Genomic DNA, 20,971 nt, shown 5'->3' with positions numbered 1-20,971 from the left:
TTTGAGGAAGAGTCCTTGGCATGCTCCTCTTAAATCCTTTCTCCTTTGGACTCTGGGTCGGAAGAAAAGGATTTTATCAGTCCAGATTCTCCTTTAGAAGAGCTCTTCTTTGGGGACACTGTTTCATGTATGATGGAATTTAGTGGGATTATTGTCAGGTTTCTGATATTCAGAAGAGGTATTATGAACTTTACTTAGATGGAGTCTCCCAAACCCTCTGCTGTTCCTCTGGTTCTGGCTGCCCTCCTAGTTACCTTTTTTAGCAACCTCTGTTGCCCCTGATTCTCAACCTCCACCTCCCAAGAAACCTGACAGATTTTACAGGGTGCCTGATGATTGTAAGTTTCTGTATAAATGTCCTTCTGCTGATCCTTCTGTGGTTTCTGTTTTTTCTGTCAAGTCTTCTAAGCTATTGCCTTTTATCAAGCTTTTTCCTTCAGACAAGGATAGTAGGGACATGAAGCATCTGGGGCAAAAAGGTTTGTACTGCTGCCACCCTGGCTTTTAGGGCTGTCAGTTACCAGACTCAGGTAATTTCTCACCTTCCTGATTCTGAAGGGAAGCTTTCAGCCATTTCTTTGTTGGGTTCTACCTCTCAAGTGGTTAGCCTTTCCATTAAATATAGCTATGATGCAGCTGATGCTTCTTCTAGGGCTGCTGCATTTGGTTCTGTTCTGAGGCATTACTCTTGGCTTCACCTTCAGGCTTTACCTGATGACATTAAAGCTAAATTATTAGATGCTCCTCTTGATGATAAAAACCTTTTTGGCTTTGCTGCTGCTAAACATTTTAAGTCTCGCCAGGACAAGGGCAAGACCTTGTTGGAGTTGAAACATATTTTTGTTTCTCCTGTTCCTAACTTTCAGAGGAATTATCCTTCCAAATCTGCATTTAAAAAGGGATGTTAAGTTGTCTTATCTCGCCTTCATTCTTGCTGGTTGGGTTCGGAGCCGATTCAGCTCCAACTCAGCCATCTTCTAAAGCTCGAGAGCTACATACTGGCTCGAGGCCTCCCCATATCCCATGATGCCTGATCCAGATCTCATTTGCTGCTTCTGCTGCGAGGTTGCTCTACTGGCTCAGGTCGTATAAAACTTTTATATTGTATCTTTTTCTGTCTTAAAACTAGTTATTTTTAGCATAGAAATTATCATTAGATAGATCTTTGGTAATTATAGTGTGTTCATGTCTGAATCCGTGTCTTTTCCCCTCAGAAACTCATTTTTATTTAGAGAGTTTCCCCTCCCCCCTTTCTCTTTTCTCTTAAGGTTCTCTGTTTAAGTTAGAGGATAACCTTACATCTAGAAGGTGTCCGTTTAAGTTAGAGGATAACTTTTTTTCTTCCTATCGCCCTTTTAAAAAAAAAAAAAAAAAAGTTAAAATTAGTTAGTTAGTTTTGCTATAGTTCAGTATAGTTTTTGTAGTGTAGTGGTTCTGGTAACTGTAGTATATTTTATTGTGATTTGTTACCTTAACCTTTTTGTGTGTGTGTGTTTTTTCCTTGTTTTTTTTCTTCTGTTAGGATGTCCAAGGATCCTAAGCTGTCCGGATTCAAGAAGTGTGACTCATGTGGTCAGAAGATGTCTCTGACAGATGGTCACACTTCTTGTGTTTATTGTCTGGGCGCCGTGCACCTGCAGGACTCTTGTTCGATTTGCCTTGCGTTCAGTCCAAGAGTCCTGCAGGAGCGAAAAAACAAATTGATCTTGAGGGGTCTACTTAAACCCCAAGATTCACCGGCAAAGGCTCAGCCCGTGAAATCTTCTAGGCCACCTAAACCCTTGGCTCCCAGTTCGGAGCCATCGTTGGGTGAAGCCATACCATCCATCTCAACTCCGGCTAGAACCGATGTTCCTCCCTCCCAGTCGGCTCCGACACGTTCTTCGGAGCCGTCTGAGAGTCAAAAAAGTTCCAGGTCTCCTTCTCTGGAGTCGATACGTTCGGCTCCGAAGTTGCCTCTGCTCCAGTCATAGCGTAGTCATTGCTCATCTCACTCTTCTCGGTCCTCAAGACTTTCGAACCATGACTTGGAAAGAGTGGTCAGTAGGCTGCTGAAATTGCAGGCCCTAGCCAAAATGTTGTCCAGCCCCCCTCATCAGGCGTCTGCTCCATCCACAGCTGTAGAGATTCCTCCTCCGACTCATCCTATGAGCTCGGAGCTGGAGTTCGTTGGGGTTCGAGTCGTGGAACTGTTGGCTCCGATCCCTTCCATGGTACTGTCCCTGGAGGGATCTAGGCGCCAGGACTCCCTGGTCGGCTCAGAGGGGGCGAGTGGCATTGGACCCTTGTCCGACCCCACTCTCCCCCTCGGCCCTTTGGCTCAGGTGAGCTCGGCTCCCACATCTGCCTCTGAGCCGTCTCCCTCAGTACGGGGAGGGGTTCTGGTTTCTTCGGAACCGGAGCCAACTCTGCATCCGGGCAGGGACGTCTTCGAGGTGATGAGGAGTGTACTGGCCCCAGAGTCAGTCCCACGATTGACCCCATTGGCTCCTCCCCCTAGGGTGCCTGCGTCAGCCTCTGCCCCTCTTCCAGACCCTAAGCGTGGGGATCCAGCGCTCCAGGACACCTCCTTGGGTGTATCCTCCTCTTCCAAGGCCTCCCCTGACCATTCAGAGGCGCCACCTCACAAGAGGAAATGCAAGAGGAAACATGTTGACTCCCCCGAGTCTGTCACGTCGGATACCGACTTAGATGAGTCGGAAGGGTCCCCAAGATCCCCCTCTGAAGATGTCTCCTTCTCAGACATCCTTGAGATGCTTAGGCAGAGGGAAACTGGACTGCCCTAAGACCTTCCAAGGATGAGTCGGTATTCCTAAATGCGTTTGGATCCCGACCTTCCACCTCCTGGGTGTCTCCGCCTTTCGACCCACTGATGTCTGTGGTGGCTCAGAAGGCAGGGACGGCTCCAGACACAGTGGAACCGACCCCTAGAACACCGACCAAATTCATTACTGCACCGCAGGACAAACAGTTTTCGACCAAAGGTGTCCCCGTTGATGCCATGGTGGTAGCAGCGGCCACAAAGAAGGAGTTGGCTGAAACTTCTTCATCTGTCCATCCCCCTAACAAGCAGTCCAGGACGATGGACAGATATGGGAAGCGGATTTTCTCTTCAGCGACCTTTTCTATGCGGTCCCTGAATTACCTGTGCCACTTTACCCACCTTCAGAGGGATCTCCTGAAAGAGCTTGGAGATACCCTCCAAGATCCATCAGCTGAGGGGGCCCAGGATAAGGCAGCCTGCCAGCTGGTAACTCTTAACTCAGTGGTAAACTCCTCCATGAGGCTCATTTCGTATGCAGTCGATGGGGCGAGTAGAGCCGCAGGTACAGGCGTGGCCCTAAGGAGGCACGCTTGGATGTGGCTGTGTAACTTTGTGGAACCTTTCAGAGCGTCTTTCACCAACACCCCTTTTGATGATTCCTCTCTCTTTGGATCACAGGTGAAGGATACCCTTTCCAGGTGTGAGCAGGAAGGCAAGACACTCTCTGCCGTAGGAGTCCGTTTTTCCACTCCTTCCAGACCATATCCCAAGGGTCAGAAGAGTGGAAAGATGTGGTTCCGGAAATCCCAGGGAGCCTTGTCGGACACATGTGGTGAGTTTCCCTCCAGGGGCAGAGGAGGGAACAATAACAGACGCCGCCCTCGTGGCAGAGGGGGTCCGCAAAACCAGGGCAGCAGAGAATCTTTCTCTGACAAGCCCTTCCAGCATCCCTGAAGGGTTGCCTGGCTGCCCACCTCTGGAGGCAGTCGGGGGAAGATTATTGCTGTACCCAAGAGCCTGGCAAGAAATAACACAAGACAGATGGGTACAGTCCGTTATATCCGGAGGCTACAGAATTCCCTTTGATCACGCTCCTTTATTGTCAAACAAGTCCCTTCCAGATGTTCCACCCAATCTAAGGGATCAAGCAGTTCAGGAAGTTTCAAAACTGCTAAGAAAAAAGGCCATCCAGCAAGTCCCAGCAGACTAGCAAGGATCCGGAATTTACTCAAGGTTCTTTTTGGTACCAAAATGACGGGACTGGAGACCCATTTTGGATCTCAGCAGACTAAACAGGTCTGTACAAAGAACAAAGTTTCGGATGGTCACGCTACAGTCCATTTTACCATTCCTGGCTCAGGACAATTGGATGTGCTCCATAGATCTTCAGGATGCATACTACCACATCAAAATGGACAGGTGCTCCAGAAGATTCCTGCGCTTCCGGCTGGGAGCCAGCCATTATCAGTTCAGAGCTCTGCCCTTTGGTCTCACCACAGCCCCCAGAGTGTTCACCAAATGTATGGCAGTAGTTACCGCTCACCTGAGATGGCAAGGATTCCAGGTGTTCCGTATCTAGACAACTGGCTCCTCCCTGCTACCACCAGGCATCACCTTCTGCAAGCCAGAGACTATACTATCCAGACGTGCTCCAGACCTAGGTATCACTATAAATTTCGAAAAATCTGCTTTGTTGCCTTGTCAGTCTATCATCTTTATAGGCGCAAACTTAAATACAAAAGACAGGTCAGCCAGCCTTCCACCAGACAGGGTGTTAGTCATTCAGCGGCATGTCCAGGTCTTGTGTCAATGCAAGAGAATTCAAGACAGGTTTGTCCTCCAAACCCTGGATCTCATGGTAGCAGCAATCATACTCGTCCCGCTGGCACGTTTTCACGTGAGGATCCTCCAATGGCTTCTTTTTACCCAGTGGTCCTTCCAGCAGCTTCCCATTTCTCACATGATTATCATCACAGAAACATGCAAAAAGCACCTTGCATGGTGGATGGTCTCCTCATCAGTTCCCCTGGGCAGACCATTTGTACTTCCCCCTCCAGTTGCTACGGTGACCACGGATGCCTCCCTGATCGGGTGGGGGGGGGCATTATCAGGGCAGAACAGTCCAGGGTACCTGGCAACCTCAAGAGTACCATCTGTACATAAACATCTTGGAGATGAGGGCTGTGCTTTTAGCATTGCAAGCTCTTCAGGACTCTCTTCCTACCGGGACAATTGCAAACCAGGTCCTACCCCCTATGTCGAGAAGCACTCAGACTCTGGCAATGGGCGATCTCTTCCCAACGGTTTCTGACTGCAGTGCACATCCCTGGGAAATACAACGTCATAGCAGACAGGATGAGCAGAGCTATTCTCATGCCTCACGAGTGGTCTCTGAATCAAGTAGTAGCGGACCAAATCTTCCGCAAATGGGAACAACCTTGCTGCAACCTCTTTGCCACCCCCTTCAACAGCAAATGCAGCAACTTCTTCTGTCTCCTACCACATCCAGAGCATTCCCCCAGAGACGCTCTAGTCCACGATTGGCCTCAGGGACTTCTGTACGCATTCCCTCCTTTTCCCCTGATTCCCAAGCTGATTCAGAAAGCTACCGTATTGGGTTGCAGAATGATCCTCATTGCTCCGTACTGGTCTCGACAAATATGGTTTCCATTCCTTCATCATCATCTTATCGAGCAGCCTTGGACTCTGGACCCAGCTCCAGACCTCCTGATCCATCAATCGGGCGGGCTGCATCAATCTCTCAAGCTCACAGCTTGGTTGCTCCACTTCCAACCCTAGCCAGGCTTCCTGATATCTCCCAGTCGGTGCGTGAAATCATTTTATCATCGCACAAGTCTACCACTAGAAAAACTTACGCTAGTAAGTGGAAACGTTTTTCTTCCTGGGCAGAGGCCAATAATATAGACCCCTTTTCAGCCCCTGTTCACCACATCCTGGAATTTCTTGCAGAGCTCTTTCATTCTGGGTCCGCTTCCGCTACAATTAGAGTGCAGTTAGCCGCAATTTCAGATTTTCACATTGGCCTTTCAGAAAGTAGTATAATGTCTCATAAGCTTTGTAAGGCCTTCCTCAAAGGAACCACTCTGCTCAGGCCCCCGGTTAGGGATCCTCCACCCCCGTGGGATCTGAATTTGATTCTATCCTCTCTAATTTTTCCCCCCTTCGAACCTGCAGCTTCCTGTTCTTTGAAGTTATTATCCTGGAAAACACTTTTTCTGGTAGCAATTACTTCAGCGAGAAGAGTTTCTGAACTGCAGGCTCTTTGTATCCATCCCCCGTACCTAGTATTCCACAAAGACGGGGTTGCTCTTAGGACTAACCCTTCCTTCCTTCCTAAGGTCTCTTCTGAGAATAACTTGAACCAGTCCATTGACCTTCCTTTTTTTTTTTCCCAACCATTCCAACAGGGGAGAATATAAGTTACATCAATTAGATGCTCACAGGTAACTGCGCTTTTATTTGCATAGGACTAGGACTGAAAATCGGATCAGCTTTTCCTCTCTTATGCAGAGGGCAAACAAGGCCTACCAGTATCAAAAGTAACTTTATCTAGATGGCTGACTTCCATCATAATCTTTATCTATCAGCTGAGGAAGAAAGAATTGCCTGTTAAACCTAAGGGCCACTCCACCAGAGCATTAGCCACTTCTGTTGCGTTTCAAGCTAGGTTGCCCATGGAATCTATTTGTGCAGCGGCCACTTGGGCAAATCCTCATACTTTCATCTCGTATTATAAGCTGGACATGGTTTCCAGGAGCAGAGCTGATTTTGGTTCCACTGTTCTGAAGAGTCTGTTCTACTGAGCCACCCAGGATATTAGGTGCTAGGGACGCTGTCCCAACCAGCAAGAATGAAGGTGAGATAGACAACTTAACATAAAGAAGTTATGTACCTACCATAACGTTCCATGTTAGTTGTCTCCTCTCGCCTTCTTTCTTGCATCCCACCCTCCATCCCCCTATCCTACTAGACCGAGAAGAGTTTCGCTATGGATTTACACTGGCTGAGTCTTCTCTGACTATCCCACTCTACCTAGTACTCTCTATAGTTGGGCTTAGGTATGATAGGATAGGATTCCTTCATTACTTTGTCTGCTGTTAGTCTGACCAAATGAGATCTGGGTTTCTAGCGCCAGGCATCATGGGATATGGGGAGGCCTCGAGCCAGTATGTAGCTCTCGAGCTTTAGAAGATGGCCGAGTCAGAGCCGAATCGGCTCCGAACCCAACCAGCAAGAAAGAAGGCAAGAGGAGACAACTAACATGGAACGTTATGGTAGGTACATAACTTCTTTTTCTAGGCGTGTCCCTCTGGCTAACTCTACTCAGAGCTCTGTTTTTCAGAAGCATCCTTTTTAGGACAAACCAGGTTCCATCTGACAATTGGCTCCCCTTTTCCCTTGGCTAAGTTCACTTGTCCCCTCACAATTGGTTTCATGGTGTGGAAATCTCTTCTTCCCTTTCTGGACATCCCACAGCCTCCTCTGGAGCAGCTTCTTTTTCTTCCAGAGGTGCTTCAGGCTCTTTTGGCCCAGGACATCATTCAAGTTGTGCCCCCTGCCAAGGAAGAGAAAGGTTTTAATTCCAGGATGTTTCTGGTCCCCAGGAGGGAAGGCACCTTAAGGCCAATCATGGATCTTTCTTAGCTCAACACCTTTCTAAAGGTGGCCTCCTTTCAGATGTTTTCCCTGCAAACCTTGTTCCTTCTTCTTCTTCCACAGACATTTCTGGTATCTCTGGATCTCCAGGATGGTTACTTTCACATCCACATTCATCCTCTTTTCAGGAAGTTTTGGCATTTCTCTCTTTCTTACTAGCATTTTCAGTTCTCTGTTTTTCCTTTAGTCTCTCTTCTGTCCCAAGGGTATTCACCAAATGCCTCACTCCTGTCATTGCTTTTTGTAGGATGAGAGGGGTTCAGATCTTTCCTAATCTAGATGACCTGCTCATTCAGGCTTCGTCCCCTGAGGTTCTGCTTCAGGACCTCCAGTTTACTGTTTCCCTGTTGCAAAGCCTGGGGTTCACCATAAACTTTCAAAAATCAGTCCTAGTTCCATCTCAAGATCATGTTTTTCTCTGTTGCAGGATCCAGATTATTGCCATGCTGGCATCCCTGCCTCTCACTAAGACTCTGTCTCTTATTGCTTTTTTCCAGTCTCTTCTTCCTCTGGCTTCAGTCACAGACAGGGATTTTCTCTGGGTTCTTATGTTTTTGGCTTCCACCATTCCTATGCTGCCTATGGACAGGCTCCATAGGAGACAACTTCAGTGGTACCTCAGGTCATTGTGGCTTTAACACCCTCACCCCCTGGACTTCCTGGTCCCCTTCCTCCCTTGTCTCAAGCTCAAGCTTCAGTGGTGGATTCATCCACTTTCTCTCAACCCAGGGCCTCATTTCCAACCTCCAGTTCTGACTCAAGAGCTCTTTTTGGATATCTCAGAAAGAGGTTTCCGAGTATCCTTTGGTTTAATTTCCTCTTTCTCCCAAGTCTCTCAAAGTTTCACAAGTAATACTGCAGTAATGTGGTGTGTTAACAAGCAAGGGGGGGACACGGTCACATCTTCTTTTCAGGCTCACTCTTCAGGTCTGAGATCTAGCTGTCCAGTATCAAGTTACTCTTCTGAGCAGAATATAGTGGCAGACTCTTTGAACAGGTGCAGCACATAGACTCATAAATGGATGCTTCAAAGAGATATATTTCTGGACATTGTTCATTGGTAGGGCATTCCTCAGATAGATCTTTTTGTCTCCCCTATGAACAGACAACTTCCTCTCTTCTGTTCCAGAGTCCCAAGACCTCTGCCTTGGAAGGTGGACTCCCTATCTTTTCCTTGAAAGTGGATGTTTTTCTATGGCTTTTCTCCCCTTCCTCTGATTCTCGAGGTTCCTGAACAAGATCAGGAAAGACTCCCTCAAAATCTTGCTGGTGACTCCCTTTTGTCCAAGACAGCATTGGTCCCCCCCCTTCTTTTTCACCTGGCCAGGGGCAAGCACCACAAGTTACCTCATCGGGTAGGCCTTCTCACACAAGACAAAGGCTCTCTTATCCATCGTCACTTGTCCAGTCTTCAACTAACACTGTGGGTAAATGGGTTTTGATTCCTTTTAGGCACCTCTTTTCTGAGGTTGTGCTTCAGGCTCTGCAGGAGCCCAGGAAACCCACTACCAGGAAATCATAATTGTCCAAATGGAAGAGATTTTCTGTCTGGTGCCTCTCTCATAGCCAGGATCTCTTTTCAGTGAGGATTCCTCTGGTTCTGTCTTATTTGTGTGATTTGCTCCATGCTGGGTTGGCATATTCTTCAGTTAATGCTTACCTCTCAGCAATTTCTGCTTGTCTGCCCTTGACTCCTCCTTTGGCCTCTAGATTTGAGGTCAAACAATTCCTTAAAGACATCCTTCATATCAGACCTCTCAGGAAGCCTATTCTACCTTCCTGTATTTATGTCTATATTGGCTAAAAGAATGTCAGAGGTGATGCCAAAACTGGTAGATATGGATCAGTGTGGTTTTGTGGAGAGGAGCCAAACATTTGACAACATTAATAGAGGAATGATGATCCAGAGGGAAGCAGAATGTAAGAAAATACCACAATTGTTGGTGGGTCTTAATGCATAGAAAGCATTTGACAGAGTAAGCTGGGATTTTTTGAGTAGGGCAATGGAAGCATTTGTATTCCCTGATAAAATTATAAGGTTAATTAGGAGAATATATGAAGGATTGAAGGCAAAAATTAAAGTGATTGGAGGCAAAAATTAAAGTGGGTGGGTTTCTCTCTGATAAGTTCTGTTTCAGCTGAGGAGCCAGGCAGGGGTGTCCTCTTTTCCCTTTGTTGTTTGCATTACATTTAGAACCATTGACAAAAAAACAAGGGACTCAGAAATTGAAGGATGTAATTGGAACGGTAGTCAAGAAAAGCTGGCTTTATTCGCAGATGATATTACTATATACATGATAAATCCAGAAAGGGACATTTCAGTGTTGTGAACATCTTGAGACAGTTTCAAGTCTTTTCGGTATGCAAAATAAAAAAAGCTTAAGTGTTACTTTATGATTAACATAATGGCCACAGGAAAAACTACCAACTAGATTAGTGTTATGTACTTCACATTTTTTTTCAGCCAGTTCAAATTTGTTTCTCACAAATAAATCCCTCAGACTTTTCAAGCATCTAAAAAGCAAGCTTGCATTCTGTGTCATCGTATTTTTTAGATGAAAGAATAAACCAATATTTATCACGTCCTTAACTTTGAAAGCATTATTACCAAAGTTTGTTATAAGTCTGTTTATTACCCCTACAATCAGAATAGTCTTCATTACAATATTCTAGAATCTGTTCTCTTGCTATCCTATCAACTGCAGTGTTAGTTTGCTCAATTATCTTAAGACTGTATCCCATATGAGAGAAGCAGTTTACCAAAGCATCAATTTTTTATTACACCCCAGCAAATCTGAAAAAAAATTAATTTCATTCACATAACTTGTTTTTTTTTTAGATAAATTCTTAAAAATATGTTTAGGATGGAAAATGGAAATACTAATGAGTTAAAGAAAAGGTTTTCTGAAAACTGAAGAATTCAAGGACCATCCAGTAATTTAGTCACATTGCCACTGGGAAAGTCACATTGGTAATAAGTTTGTCCTTAACAGAAACACTCAGGCCAAAGTTATTGTTATTAATGTTATACACAAAAAATAGCTTATTTTTAATACCTTTCTAAGTCGTTCAGTCATAAGTCAGCATAAATTGGTGTAGATGCTGTACTTGTTGTTGTTTCACATAGTTGTAATAAACAATCATTATTAAAATAAAAAATAAAAGTGCTAATTCTGTTAGTTGAACCAGAAAATTAATAATGAGTATGAGGTTGTAGAAGTACAGATCCCATCCCATACTGTGTCTTAATGACTTCGTTGAGAACTTTTAAGTACTTGATGAACAGACCTTAGCTGCTATGGGGTGCCTGAGTAACATCAGTGTTTGGGTTCTACACATGAGATTTCATTGGTTCACTCTGGGTGATCTCTACTTTTATTGCTAAGTACCACTATTTGAACTGTCTTCTGCCCTCTGGAGTGTTCACTGTGAGTATTAGCTGTGCTGACCTGAACCTTAGAGGAGGAGAAACTCCACGTGTTCGTTTGCCTGGGTGACTGGCTGCTAGTGGCTCTGTCAGGTAAAGCCATAGTGGTATCAGTGAACTGATCCCTTCCACTGTTGCAGTCCTGGGGCTGGGTGAGCTTCTGCTGACAGAAGTCCTCCGTGATCCTTAGAGGATTTTCTTCCAGTGTTGCCCTTGAAGAGGGTCCAGGAGGTGTTGAACTTGGCTGCCTGACTAGGGATGTAGAGGCAGGTTCATATTTGGATTTTTCTCTTTATTCAGGTATTTGATGACTGCTGTGATCTTTGTGGTTTTCTTTGTGCTGTTGAGCATTTACATGTTGTAGTGGACTGGAAAGTGTCAGTGACTACAATCACTACTCTCTCACAAATCATCTGGTTGCTGAGTTCAGGTTTGTATTTCCTCTCTGCAGCAAAACTATTCATAAATCCTAATTAATAATGCCTTGGTAGAGAACCTCGTCTTTACTTTTCCAAGATTCAGGAGAAGTGTTGCCACATAGAAGAGACTCTACATCAATCATTTGGAGATGAGTAGATGTTGTTCATGTTTCACTGTTGCAGTCATCACATTTGGGTTATCCCTGCTAGGGTAGCCCTTGGCCGGCCCGAATACCAGAGGCTTAGTATTTCTGTGTCTTGTTGCTGTCGCTACAGGACTGACATCAGGTCATCAGTAGTATAAAGTAAGGCAGCCGACGCCATTATATCAGTCTTTCTTGCCATGGAGCCCAAACCAGAAGCAGTTCACGAGTGCCAGTCGGCCACTACCTGAGTTTCATCTTCCGAATTGAAGCTGAAGTCTTTTACAGCTAAATACCTCGTTGGGGATCCTTTTTTCTTGCACTAACCAATGTCGAAAAAAGTTAACAATTGTCTTGCCAGTGGAAAGCAAATACCACACCGAGACTTTCATTCTTACTGCATCACTTGTTTAGGCCCAGACCACGATGTCCCCCACTGTCACTTCTGTGCTTTGTTCAACGCCAGAACTTTACATCTTTGGGCCGTTATTGTAGCTAGATATTTTCGCTTACAGTCCTCTAATTCTGACATGACTTCTGTAAGCCATCCTACACCAGATCTTCTGAAAAAACGTAAAGATAAAGACAGAGACAGACCACACAGGTCCAAACCTTCCAATGATGCTCCCGTTAAGCTAGTCATCAGTTCTCCGGTCCTCAGTGAGCTGCTTTTGCAGCCCCTGATGCCCACTTCTGTGGATTCGCAGGCCGGTACCGAGACCCTTTCAAAGTCCAGTATGCCGCAAAACTCTTCAACTAAGGATCTTGTGGTCATCTCTACCTTGGATGGGTCTGGAGCCACTGAGCAGGCACCGGCTTCCGAGGAAGTCCTTCGCACTACCGATTCTCGACACAAACTGAAGACTTCTTTCGCGAATACCGTTCTTTCGAAAACTACCAAGTTTCCTGGGCCCAGGCTACGAACCACACCCAAGAAACCAACAACCCAATCTCAAGCACCTGCTTCCTTGCCTCAGTCTCAAATGCTTAAAATAGCAGAAGACCTTATCATGCTGATCAGGGGAAGCCAAGCTACCCCTTCCAAAAGAAAAAGAGATCTGTCCCCAGTAGTTTTGTCTGAACAGGAGTCCAATGACTGTGATGCATCTGAGTATGAAGACATGCAACCCCTCTCTGCTTATGAGGATTCTGATGCAGAGGATTCCATTCCTTCAGCCTCTCCCCCAGAGGATTTTTCCTTTGCGGAAACCCTTTACACCTTAAGGGAGCATGTCCAATGGGAACGTCAAGACTACCTTCAGTCAAAAAAAGAGACTCCGGGAATTCTTAGATCTTCCACAGCACAGACCCCTGGTCATCCCTCCAGTCCTGGATATTGTGGAGGATGTTTTCCTGGAATCCAACTTGACACCTGACACCCTCCCTCCTGCACCCAGAAAACCAGGCAGGTATTACAGAGTCCCTGACTCTCACAAAATTCTTTTTAAAAATTATACTGCTGACCATGAGATAATTTCTCAAGGGCCTAAAGGAATTAAAGCAACCTCTGCTGAGAATCCCACTCCCTCAGATAGGGATTTTCGAACATTAGACAGATGAGGTAAAAAAGTATACACCTCCACTACTCTTGCTGTCAGAGCACTAAATTTTCAGTTCCATATGCTAAAATTTCAGCAACATACCCTGGAACTCCTCAAACAAAAAAATGTCCTCTTTTCCTGCTTGTGCAGAATCTAAAGAGTTGCAGAGTTAATGCATTCTGCAAGTCAAGTAACTAAACGCACCTTGCACTGTGGTTTTGATGCCCTAGAAGCTTCTTGCAGGGCAGCAGTCACCGGTTCTGTCCTTAGAAGTCATGCATGGCTTAAGGAACAGCCCTTGCCAGACCATGTTAAATCTAAATTGTTGGATGCCCCCTTGCATAAAGACAACTTATTTGGCACTAAGGCAGAAGAGGTCTTAAAAAAGATGGAAGAAAAAGCAAAATCTGTGCAGACAGTTGAGGATTTCTTACAGGTCTAACCACTCAGGTTCAGCAGGTATTGTCCCTCCAAGCACTGGTCCTTTCCTGCTCCCACCAGGTCAGTTCAGCACAGACCCCGGGGAACCAGACCCCACAGATAGCAGCCACAGGGAAGGCAGAGTTCTAAGCAGTGGATTACCTCCAGTTCTAAACCAGGGAGTTCTAAGCCACCCACATATGGTAAGAACTCGCAATGGCTCTCCTCCCCCACCCCTCCCTCTGCCCACCTCCACTTACCCCTAGGAGGAAAACTCTCCTTTCATTTAACACCTGGGCCGCCATTACCAACGACCGCTGGGTTCTCAGTATAGTGTGAGAGGGATACACATTTTCTTTCCACACCCTTCCAACTCCAAAAGGGTTCCCAGATCTACATCAAAACCAATGGGCAGAGGTGCAAAAGCAAGTCCTTTCCCTGCTCTCCATGAGGGCAGTAGAGCAAGTTCCTGCAGAACAGAAAGGCCAAGGTTTCTACTCCAGACTATTTCTGGTACCCAGGAAAGAGGGCACCTGGCTCCCCATCCTCGATCTAGCCATTCTAAACACCTTCCTGGTGATCCCAAAATTCAAAATGCTCACCCTCCAGCAGCTGCTACCCATACTCTCCAAGGATGCTTGGCTAGCCACCCTAGACCTAAAGGAGGCCTAACTCCACATCCCTATTAGGGATTCATGCAGGAAATATCTCCGTTTCAGGAAAGGATCTCAGCACTTTCAGTTCTCTGCACTTCCCTTTGGCTTATCTACTGGTCCCAGAGGTTTCACAAAATGTCTGGCTCCCGCTATTGCCTTTTGCAGACAAAGAAATATCCAGATTTACCCATACTTTGACGACTGCCTAATTCAGGCAGACAGCCAGGAAAAGCTGCTCAAGCACCTGACCTTTGTGAAGTCCCTACTAACCTCTCTAGGGTACACAGTCAACGAAAAGTAATCCAAACAGGTACCCACCCAAAGGATTATATTCCTGGGAGCAAGCCTGGACACAACATCCCAGATGGCATTCCTTACACCAGAAAAGCAAACCTTCCTGACAGCCTTCTTTTCTCAACTAGCCACCAGACCCCAACTATCTGCAAGGAAAATCCTGCAAACTTTGGGGGTCATGGCATCTTGCATTCTACTCCTTCCATATGCCAGACTGCATATGAGGAAGCTTAAGTGGTACCTAAAAAGACTTTGGTGTCAACGCTGTCAAGACCTGGAGACTCTTATACCTATAATACCTTGCCTCAGAAAAGATTTTCTTTGGTGGGCAACAGCATGCTCCCTCAACAAAGGACTACCTTTCTCACCACCCCACGCCGCCCAGACCCTCACCACAGACACATCAGATTATGCCTGGGGTGTACACCTGGATGACAAGTGCATACAGGGCCAATGGAGCCCCACATAGCAAATCCATCTGCACATTAACCAAAAAGAGATGATAGCTGTCCAGCACACCTTGATAGCTTTCAAGCCCCTTCTCTCCCCAGGGGCTCTCCTGATCAAAACAGACAACACAGCTGTGATGCAGTATATCAACAAGCAGGGAGGGACTCAGTCCTACCCTCTCTGCAGGCTGGCCATGACCCTTTGGCACACAGCCTGCCATGCAACTCCACCTGCTAGCACAATTCCTACTGTGTTCTCTGAACTCTCTGGTGGACCATTTAAGCAGAAATCTTCTGGACCCACATGAGTGGCAGCTCAACATAAGAAACTTCACCCTAATAACTCAGAAATGGGGCACCCCGAATGTCGACCTGTTTGCCCCCACACCAACCATCAGCTCAGTAAGTTCTACACCAGGGAGCATCACTGCATGGCTTGGAAAGTGGATGCCCTGTCTTTCCCCTGGGTCAATCTATCGGTCTATTCTTTTCCTCCACTACCTCTCATCCCCAGGGTACTGCTCAGAATAAAGGAGGAAAAACCAAGGACATTCTTATAGCTCCAGACTGGCCTTGCCAGCACTGGTACCCCTTGCTGCACAGCCTGTCCCCTCTGCCACCTTGGTATCTTCCTCAGATTCCAAACCTCCTGACCCAGAAGGAAGGGGAATTCATACATCCTCAATTGCAGACACTCAGTTTGGCAGCTTGGCTTATTCCCTAACCCCCGATCAATCTGCCAACCTCAGCAAACAGGTTCTAGATGTTATACGTGAGGCCAGATGCCCTAGCACTAGGAAGTCTTATACTGACAAATGGAAAAGGTTCTGCACCTGAATTCAGGCTAAGGGAGCCAATACAGCACAGTCCTCCCTCCCTCTAATCCTGGATTACCTAGCTGACCTGCTACACAGTGGACTCTCCATTTCCTCTATTAAAATTCATGCCTCTGCTATTTCTGCTCATTTTCCCACACCCTCTGATCAAACAGTTCCTAAAAGGGGCTAGCAACTTGAGGCCACCCAGAAGAGCACCAACCCCAGCTTGGGACCTTAACTTTATGTTGGAAAAACTCCCCCCCCCCCCTTTGAACCTGCCTCTTCAGCAGAGCTAAAATTTCTCTCCTGGAAGACAGCTTTCCTTCTGGCCATCACTTCAGCCAGAAGGGTCTCCAAGCTGCAAGCACCCATGGCTGGGGAACCCCTGCACTGTCTAGATGTGCAGCTCGTATTCTATCTAGACAGGACTAAATCCTTCAGAAAGTCTAATCAGTTGTTGGTTAGCTTTGGTGCAGGGGCAGAGGGCAAAGCCATCTCCAAACAAGTTAAAATATATAGTTGGGGGGTGTGGGGGGGCACAGCCCCCCACATTGGGAGGTGTGGGGTGCGTAGCCCTTCACCTAGTTTGATTAAAAGTACTTACCCTCTTAACATAAACTGCATACTATAATTCAAGCTAGGTGTGGGGTTACGTCCCCCACATCCCCCAATATGTGGGGTTGTGCCCCCCACACACCCCCAACTATATATTCTAACTCCAGGATTGCACTACAGTGGGGAAAAGGGCATATACATTGCCACTACTATTTTCGGTGAAATGAGTTTTCGTTGATTTGTGCTTTCCGCGATTTGGTCTTGGTGGAATTAAATTCGGCGAAATGTGTTTTTGACAAAATGTACCAGATCCCTATATGTAGATGTATATATATTATAGAGAGAGAGTGTGTGTCTTGCAGGCGTTGTTTTTTCAGTAGCTGGTGGTTGAACTGAGTAGTGAAGGAGCTGTGTGTGTCATTCTAGTCCAGTGTATGGTGCATCACAGTATGCCAGTAGGACGTGCATATTTCTGTAAGCATAAGAGCAGCTAGGAATTGAGGAGAAATCCCAGCAATTATCTACTGCAGAAGAATACTTTGCATATAAAGTACATTTGTATGTACCATTGTGAATCTGCTAACAGAATAAATCTGTACACTCTTTTCTACATATTCTGCACCAGTTAGATATCATTTTGATTACTTTTGTTTGCTGGAATGCTTTTGTTCTTTTTCCAGATATATCAGTGGAGTTTGGAACAGTTCTGATTTATACATGTGAAAAGAGTTGCTGGACACTTGGTTGGCAAATCCCTCAAGAGGAGTTTCCGTATGTACAAGCAGATCCGGATCAAGCTCTTTTTAAAGTAAATACTTAACACTGAGTAACTGACTAATAAAATATAATTTATTCATGGTGTTTATGTTGTTTATTCATCTTGTATTAAATCCCTTTCACATGATTCAGCCAGATGTATATGAAAGTTTAGGCTCTGCTTGTGAGAACTTCTAGCACAAAAATTATACAGTAATGCTGCACTTGTGTCAGATTTACTGAGCGCTTGGACATTTAAGAGGTACAGTGATCATTTGTATAAGAAAAAAAACGTTAATGTGGGTACATAAGACAGTGAAAGCTAATAAAACCAATGGTTGATCTGCAACACTGATCATTAAAACAGTAGAGAAGACTTGAGTAATTTTATTGTTGTACATTGTATCATTAAAGGACCTCTCTGCCCAAATGTAGAGCTTTGCTTATGACCAAGTAGTTTTCATTCCCTTTCATCCAATAGTGCCTTATACAGAGAAGACAATTTAAAGTAGTGCTCTTAGCAGTTTCTGCGTAAAGCTGTTTTGTTTTTTAAATTTCACTTAATAGGATAGTAGGAGCTACAAGGCAAATGAGCCACAAGCCCCTGTCGTCCTTGCAAGTAACCACCCTTAGGCCTTGTCTCCATTTTCAAGGACAGACATCCAGTCATACCAGGGCTAAATTTATGAATACACATCTGGTTGTCCAACTCCTTTTTAAAGCTAGACAGTGTGGCACACTGCTTAACTTGGAGACGGAGTTTGTTCCAGAGAAGAGTTAGGCAATGAGTGACAAATTTACTCTTGCTTTTCTTGTTTGTTGGAGTAGATTTAGATATCTGGCCCCAGTGTTAATTCAACTGTTTGATCTGCGGAGCTACAAGAGTTCTTTGACTACTGGATCCCATATAACCCTTTAAACAAAGCACAGATTGCCCCTTAGATGTATGTATGAAACTGAGTATAGAGTTAAAGCCTTCAGTCTTTCCTAATAGTTCAGGTCTTTTAAGTCCATGATCTGTTTAATTACAAACCTCTGGAATCTTTCCAGTTGTTGGTATACTTAGTAAAGTACATCCGAATGGGGTGTTATGCTCAATGATGGGTCTAATCAGTGTGGAGTACAAGAAGTTGAGGACTTCTTTTAATCTGGAAGAAATATTTTTTGCTTTGAACTGTGCAAAGGAAAAGTATTTCCAAACCATCATTGCAGAGTGGTAGTCAAATGTGATGGAGCTGTCCTCCCAAGTACCTAGTTTCACTACCTTTTCATTGCTGAGGGGTGCTTACCAAATGCTACAATGCTGCAATTTTTGACATTGAGTTTGAGTATATTTTTGTACACCAGTAAATGTAAGCTCCTCTTGGAGTGCCGGTATGTCAGAGGGAGAATTGGCAACGTTGACAATAAAAAATATTTTAAAAGTCCATATGATATGAATGAAGTCTGAGACTTGGCTCCTTTTCTTAATATTTTTCCCCAAAATTCACAATCTTTATTTGTCCACTACAACTGCTACAAAATTCACTCATTGTAGTCCGCATGCATGGTGTGCAATAACAGGAAAAGAGAGTAAAGGAAACTGGTAAGTAACTTGAGTTAATGCTCTGCGCTATTAAAGGAAGGAAGGAAAAAAAGGATAAATATACAACTTCATATCAGGTGACACCTCTACCAAATATCAGAAATAATAGAGTTACTTCTACCAGGGAATGCTGTCAAGGAAACTCAGCCAGGGAACCCATCTCTGTATGAATTTGTATTTGTCACCATGTGCCACCCTTTCTTCATTTTCCCTGATTTACTCCATCAGTTGGTTTCAACTTTTTCCAACTCCTAGTTATAGTCTTTTTTAATGCTAAGGTAACAGTGCTCATCAGTTCTTTGATATTGTGAGGGACTTCTAAGTTGTCTCAAAGGTTCAAGAAATGATGCTTTGGAAGAATGTCTCGTGTCTTCCCTGCTAATTTATTCAGTAGAATCTGTAGCTTATGTCAATACTTGGTAAGTGATCTGCAGGCCCAGAACATATGTTTCCAGTCACCTGTTTCTCCTAAGTTACATCTCCAGCAATGAGTATCTGCCAATGGCAATATCTTCACTATCCTATCTGAGGTGTAAAAATATTTCTGGTGACACTTCAAAGCAAATATTCCAAATTTGTATGATTTCAGGGTCTTTTCTTTTTATACACCTTTATTGAATTATCATTATCGCCCAATCGCTGTTCTATCACCCCTATCTAAAATCCTAGAGTGGGTGGTCCATACTCAACTCATGAACTACCTTAACACCCACAATCTGTTATCAATCACACAACATGGATTTTGCCCCATCATAGTACAACTACAGCCCTCGTGTCCTTTACTAATACAGTCAACCAACGTATAAATTCAGGCAAATTCATATCTGCCATATTTTCTAGAGCTTTCCAAATTATTACTCTGATCAGGGGTAGCCAACCCCCCCACCCCCTTCTAAGAGGCCTAGGCAAGACATTGATTATGACTCTTCTGAACGAGATTCCATTTCTTCTGACTCTTCTAATGAACAGGAATTGTCTATACCTACTTACGAGGACTCTGATGCAGAAGATTCCATTCCTTCTGCTTCTCCCCCTGAGGATTTCTCTTTTGGGGAAACTTTACATACCTTAAGGGAACATTTCCACTGGGAAAGTCAGGATTTCTCTGAATCTAAAAAGAGACTTAGGAATTTTCTTCTTTTACCTCAGCATAGGCCTTTGGCTATATCTCCTGTTCTAGACATTGTTGATGTTTTTTCAGAATCTAGTATGACTCCTGATTATCTGCCTCCGGCCCCTTGTAAGCCTGACAGATACTACAGGGTTCCTGACTCCCACAAATTCCTATTCAAAAATCCTGTTGCAGATCCTGAAACCATTTCTCAGGGTCCCAAGGGCATTAAGGCTTCTACTGCTAAAAAGCCTACCCCTTCTGATAGAGATGTCAGGGCGCTGGATAGATTGGGTAAGAAGGTTTACACTTCTGCAACCTTGGCAATCAGGGCTTTAAACTGTCAATTTCATATGCTAAAATATCAGTATATCATGGGACTGCTTAAACAGAAAATTATGTTAATTTCTGACTGTGTGGAAAGATTTACAGGATTTATTGCATTCAGCTGAACAAGTTGGAAAACTTACTTTGCAATGTGGTTTTGATTCTTTGGAGGCCTCTTGCAGGGCTGCTGTAACTGGGTCTATGCTAAGAAGGCATGCTTGGCTCATAGAGCAAAATCTGCCTGATCATGTTAAAGCAAAATTGTTGGATGCTCCCTTACAACAGGACTGTCTCTTTGGTAATAAGGCTGAAGAAGTTTTAAAAAAGATGGAAGATAAAGCTAAATCTATGCAAACTGTGAAAGATTTCTTACAAGTGCAACCTCCAAGATTTAGTAGGTACTGGCCTACTAAGAACTGGTCCTTTGCAGTTCCTTCGAGAGCCACTCAAGTCAAGCCCAGACATTCCAAACGCTCCAGGTTTCAGTCACAAGGGGCTCTCAGAACAAAACAATGGGGTGCCTCCTCTTCCAAATCTGGAAACAACAAGACACCTCCCTATGGTAAGCAGTCTCAATGACTTCCCTTTACACTTACCAAGCACTTACCTTTTAGCTGCCCCTTTGGGGGGGGGGACTGGCTCTTCATGCAAGAAGCTGGCAACTTATAACCCAGGACAAATGGTTTTTAAATATAGTATCCCAGGGATACAGATTTAATTTCCACACATTGCCAATTCCAAACGGATGGCCAGACCTGCCCCCAAATCAGTGGGCAGAGGCCCAGAAATAAGTACTTTCCCTCATAAGCATGGGGGCTATTCAACCAGTACCAGAAGAGGAAAAGGGACAAGGTTTCTATTCAAGACTTTTCCTGGTACCCAGAAAAGACAAATCATGGTGTCCAATTCTGGACTTATCTACTCTAAACACTTTTCTGAACATTCCAAAATTCAAGATGCTAACTCTTCACCAGTTACTTCCTATGCTAGGCAAAGATGCCTGGTTGGCAACTCTAGATTTAAAAGAGT

At 44.8% G+C, this 20,971-nt stretch overlaps 1 protein-coding gene across 5 annotated transcripts in view; it reads left to right on the top strand.

Annotated features, from left to right (window-relative positions):
• PDCD2L (programmed cell death 2 like) overlaps positions 1 to 17,022 on the top strand; it is a 226,769-nt gene extending 209,747 nt beyond the window's left edge. For all 5 annotated transcript variants that reach the window (XM_044081924.1, XM_044081925.1, XM_044081923.1 and 2 more), the window contains one exon: positions 16,844 to 17,022. In XM_044081924.1, coding sequence (XP_043937859.1) covers positions 16,844 to 16,983 — 140 coding nt within the window. In that variant the 3' untranslated portion in view covers positions 16,984 to 17,022. The remainder of the gene's footprint in view (positions 1 to 16,843) is intronic.
• Positions 17,023 to 20,971: the final 3,949 nt, after the last annotated feature.

This window comes from Protopterus annectens, chromosome 8.part1 (assembly GCF_019279795.1).
Source record: "Protopterus annectens isolate FY-2018-M chromosome 8.part1, PAN1.0, whole genome shotgun sequence".
Classification (NCBI taxonomy): domain Eukaryota; kingdom Metazoa; phylum Chordata; order Ceratodontiformes; family Protopteridae; genus Protopterus; species Protopterus annectens.
This window is presented reverse-complemented; position numbering and strand designations above follow the sequence as displayed.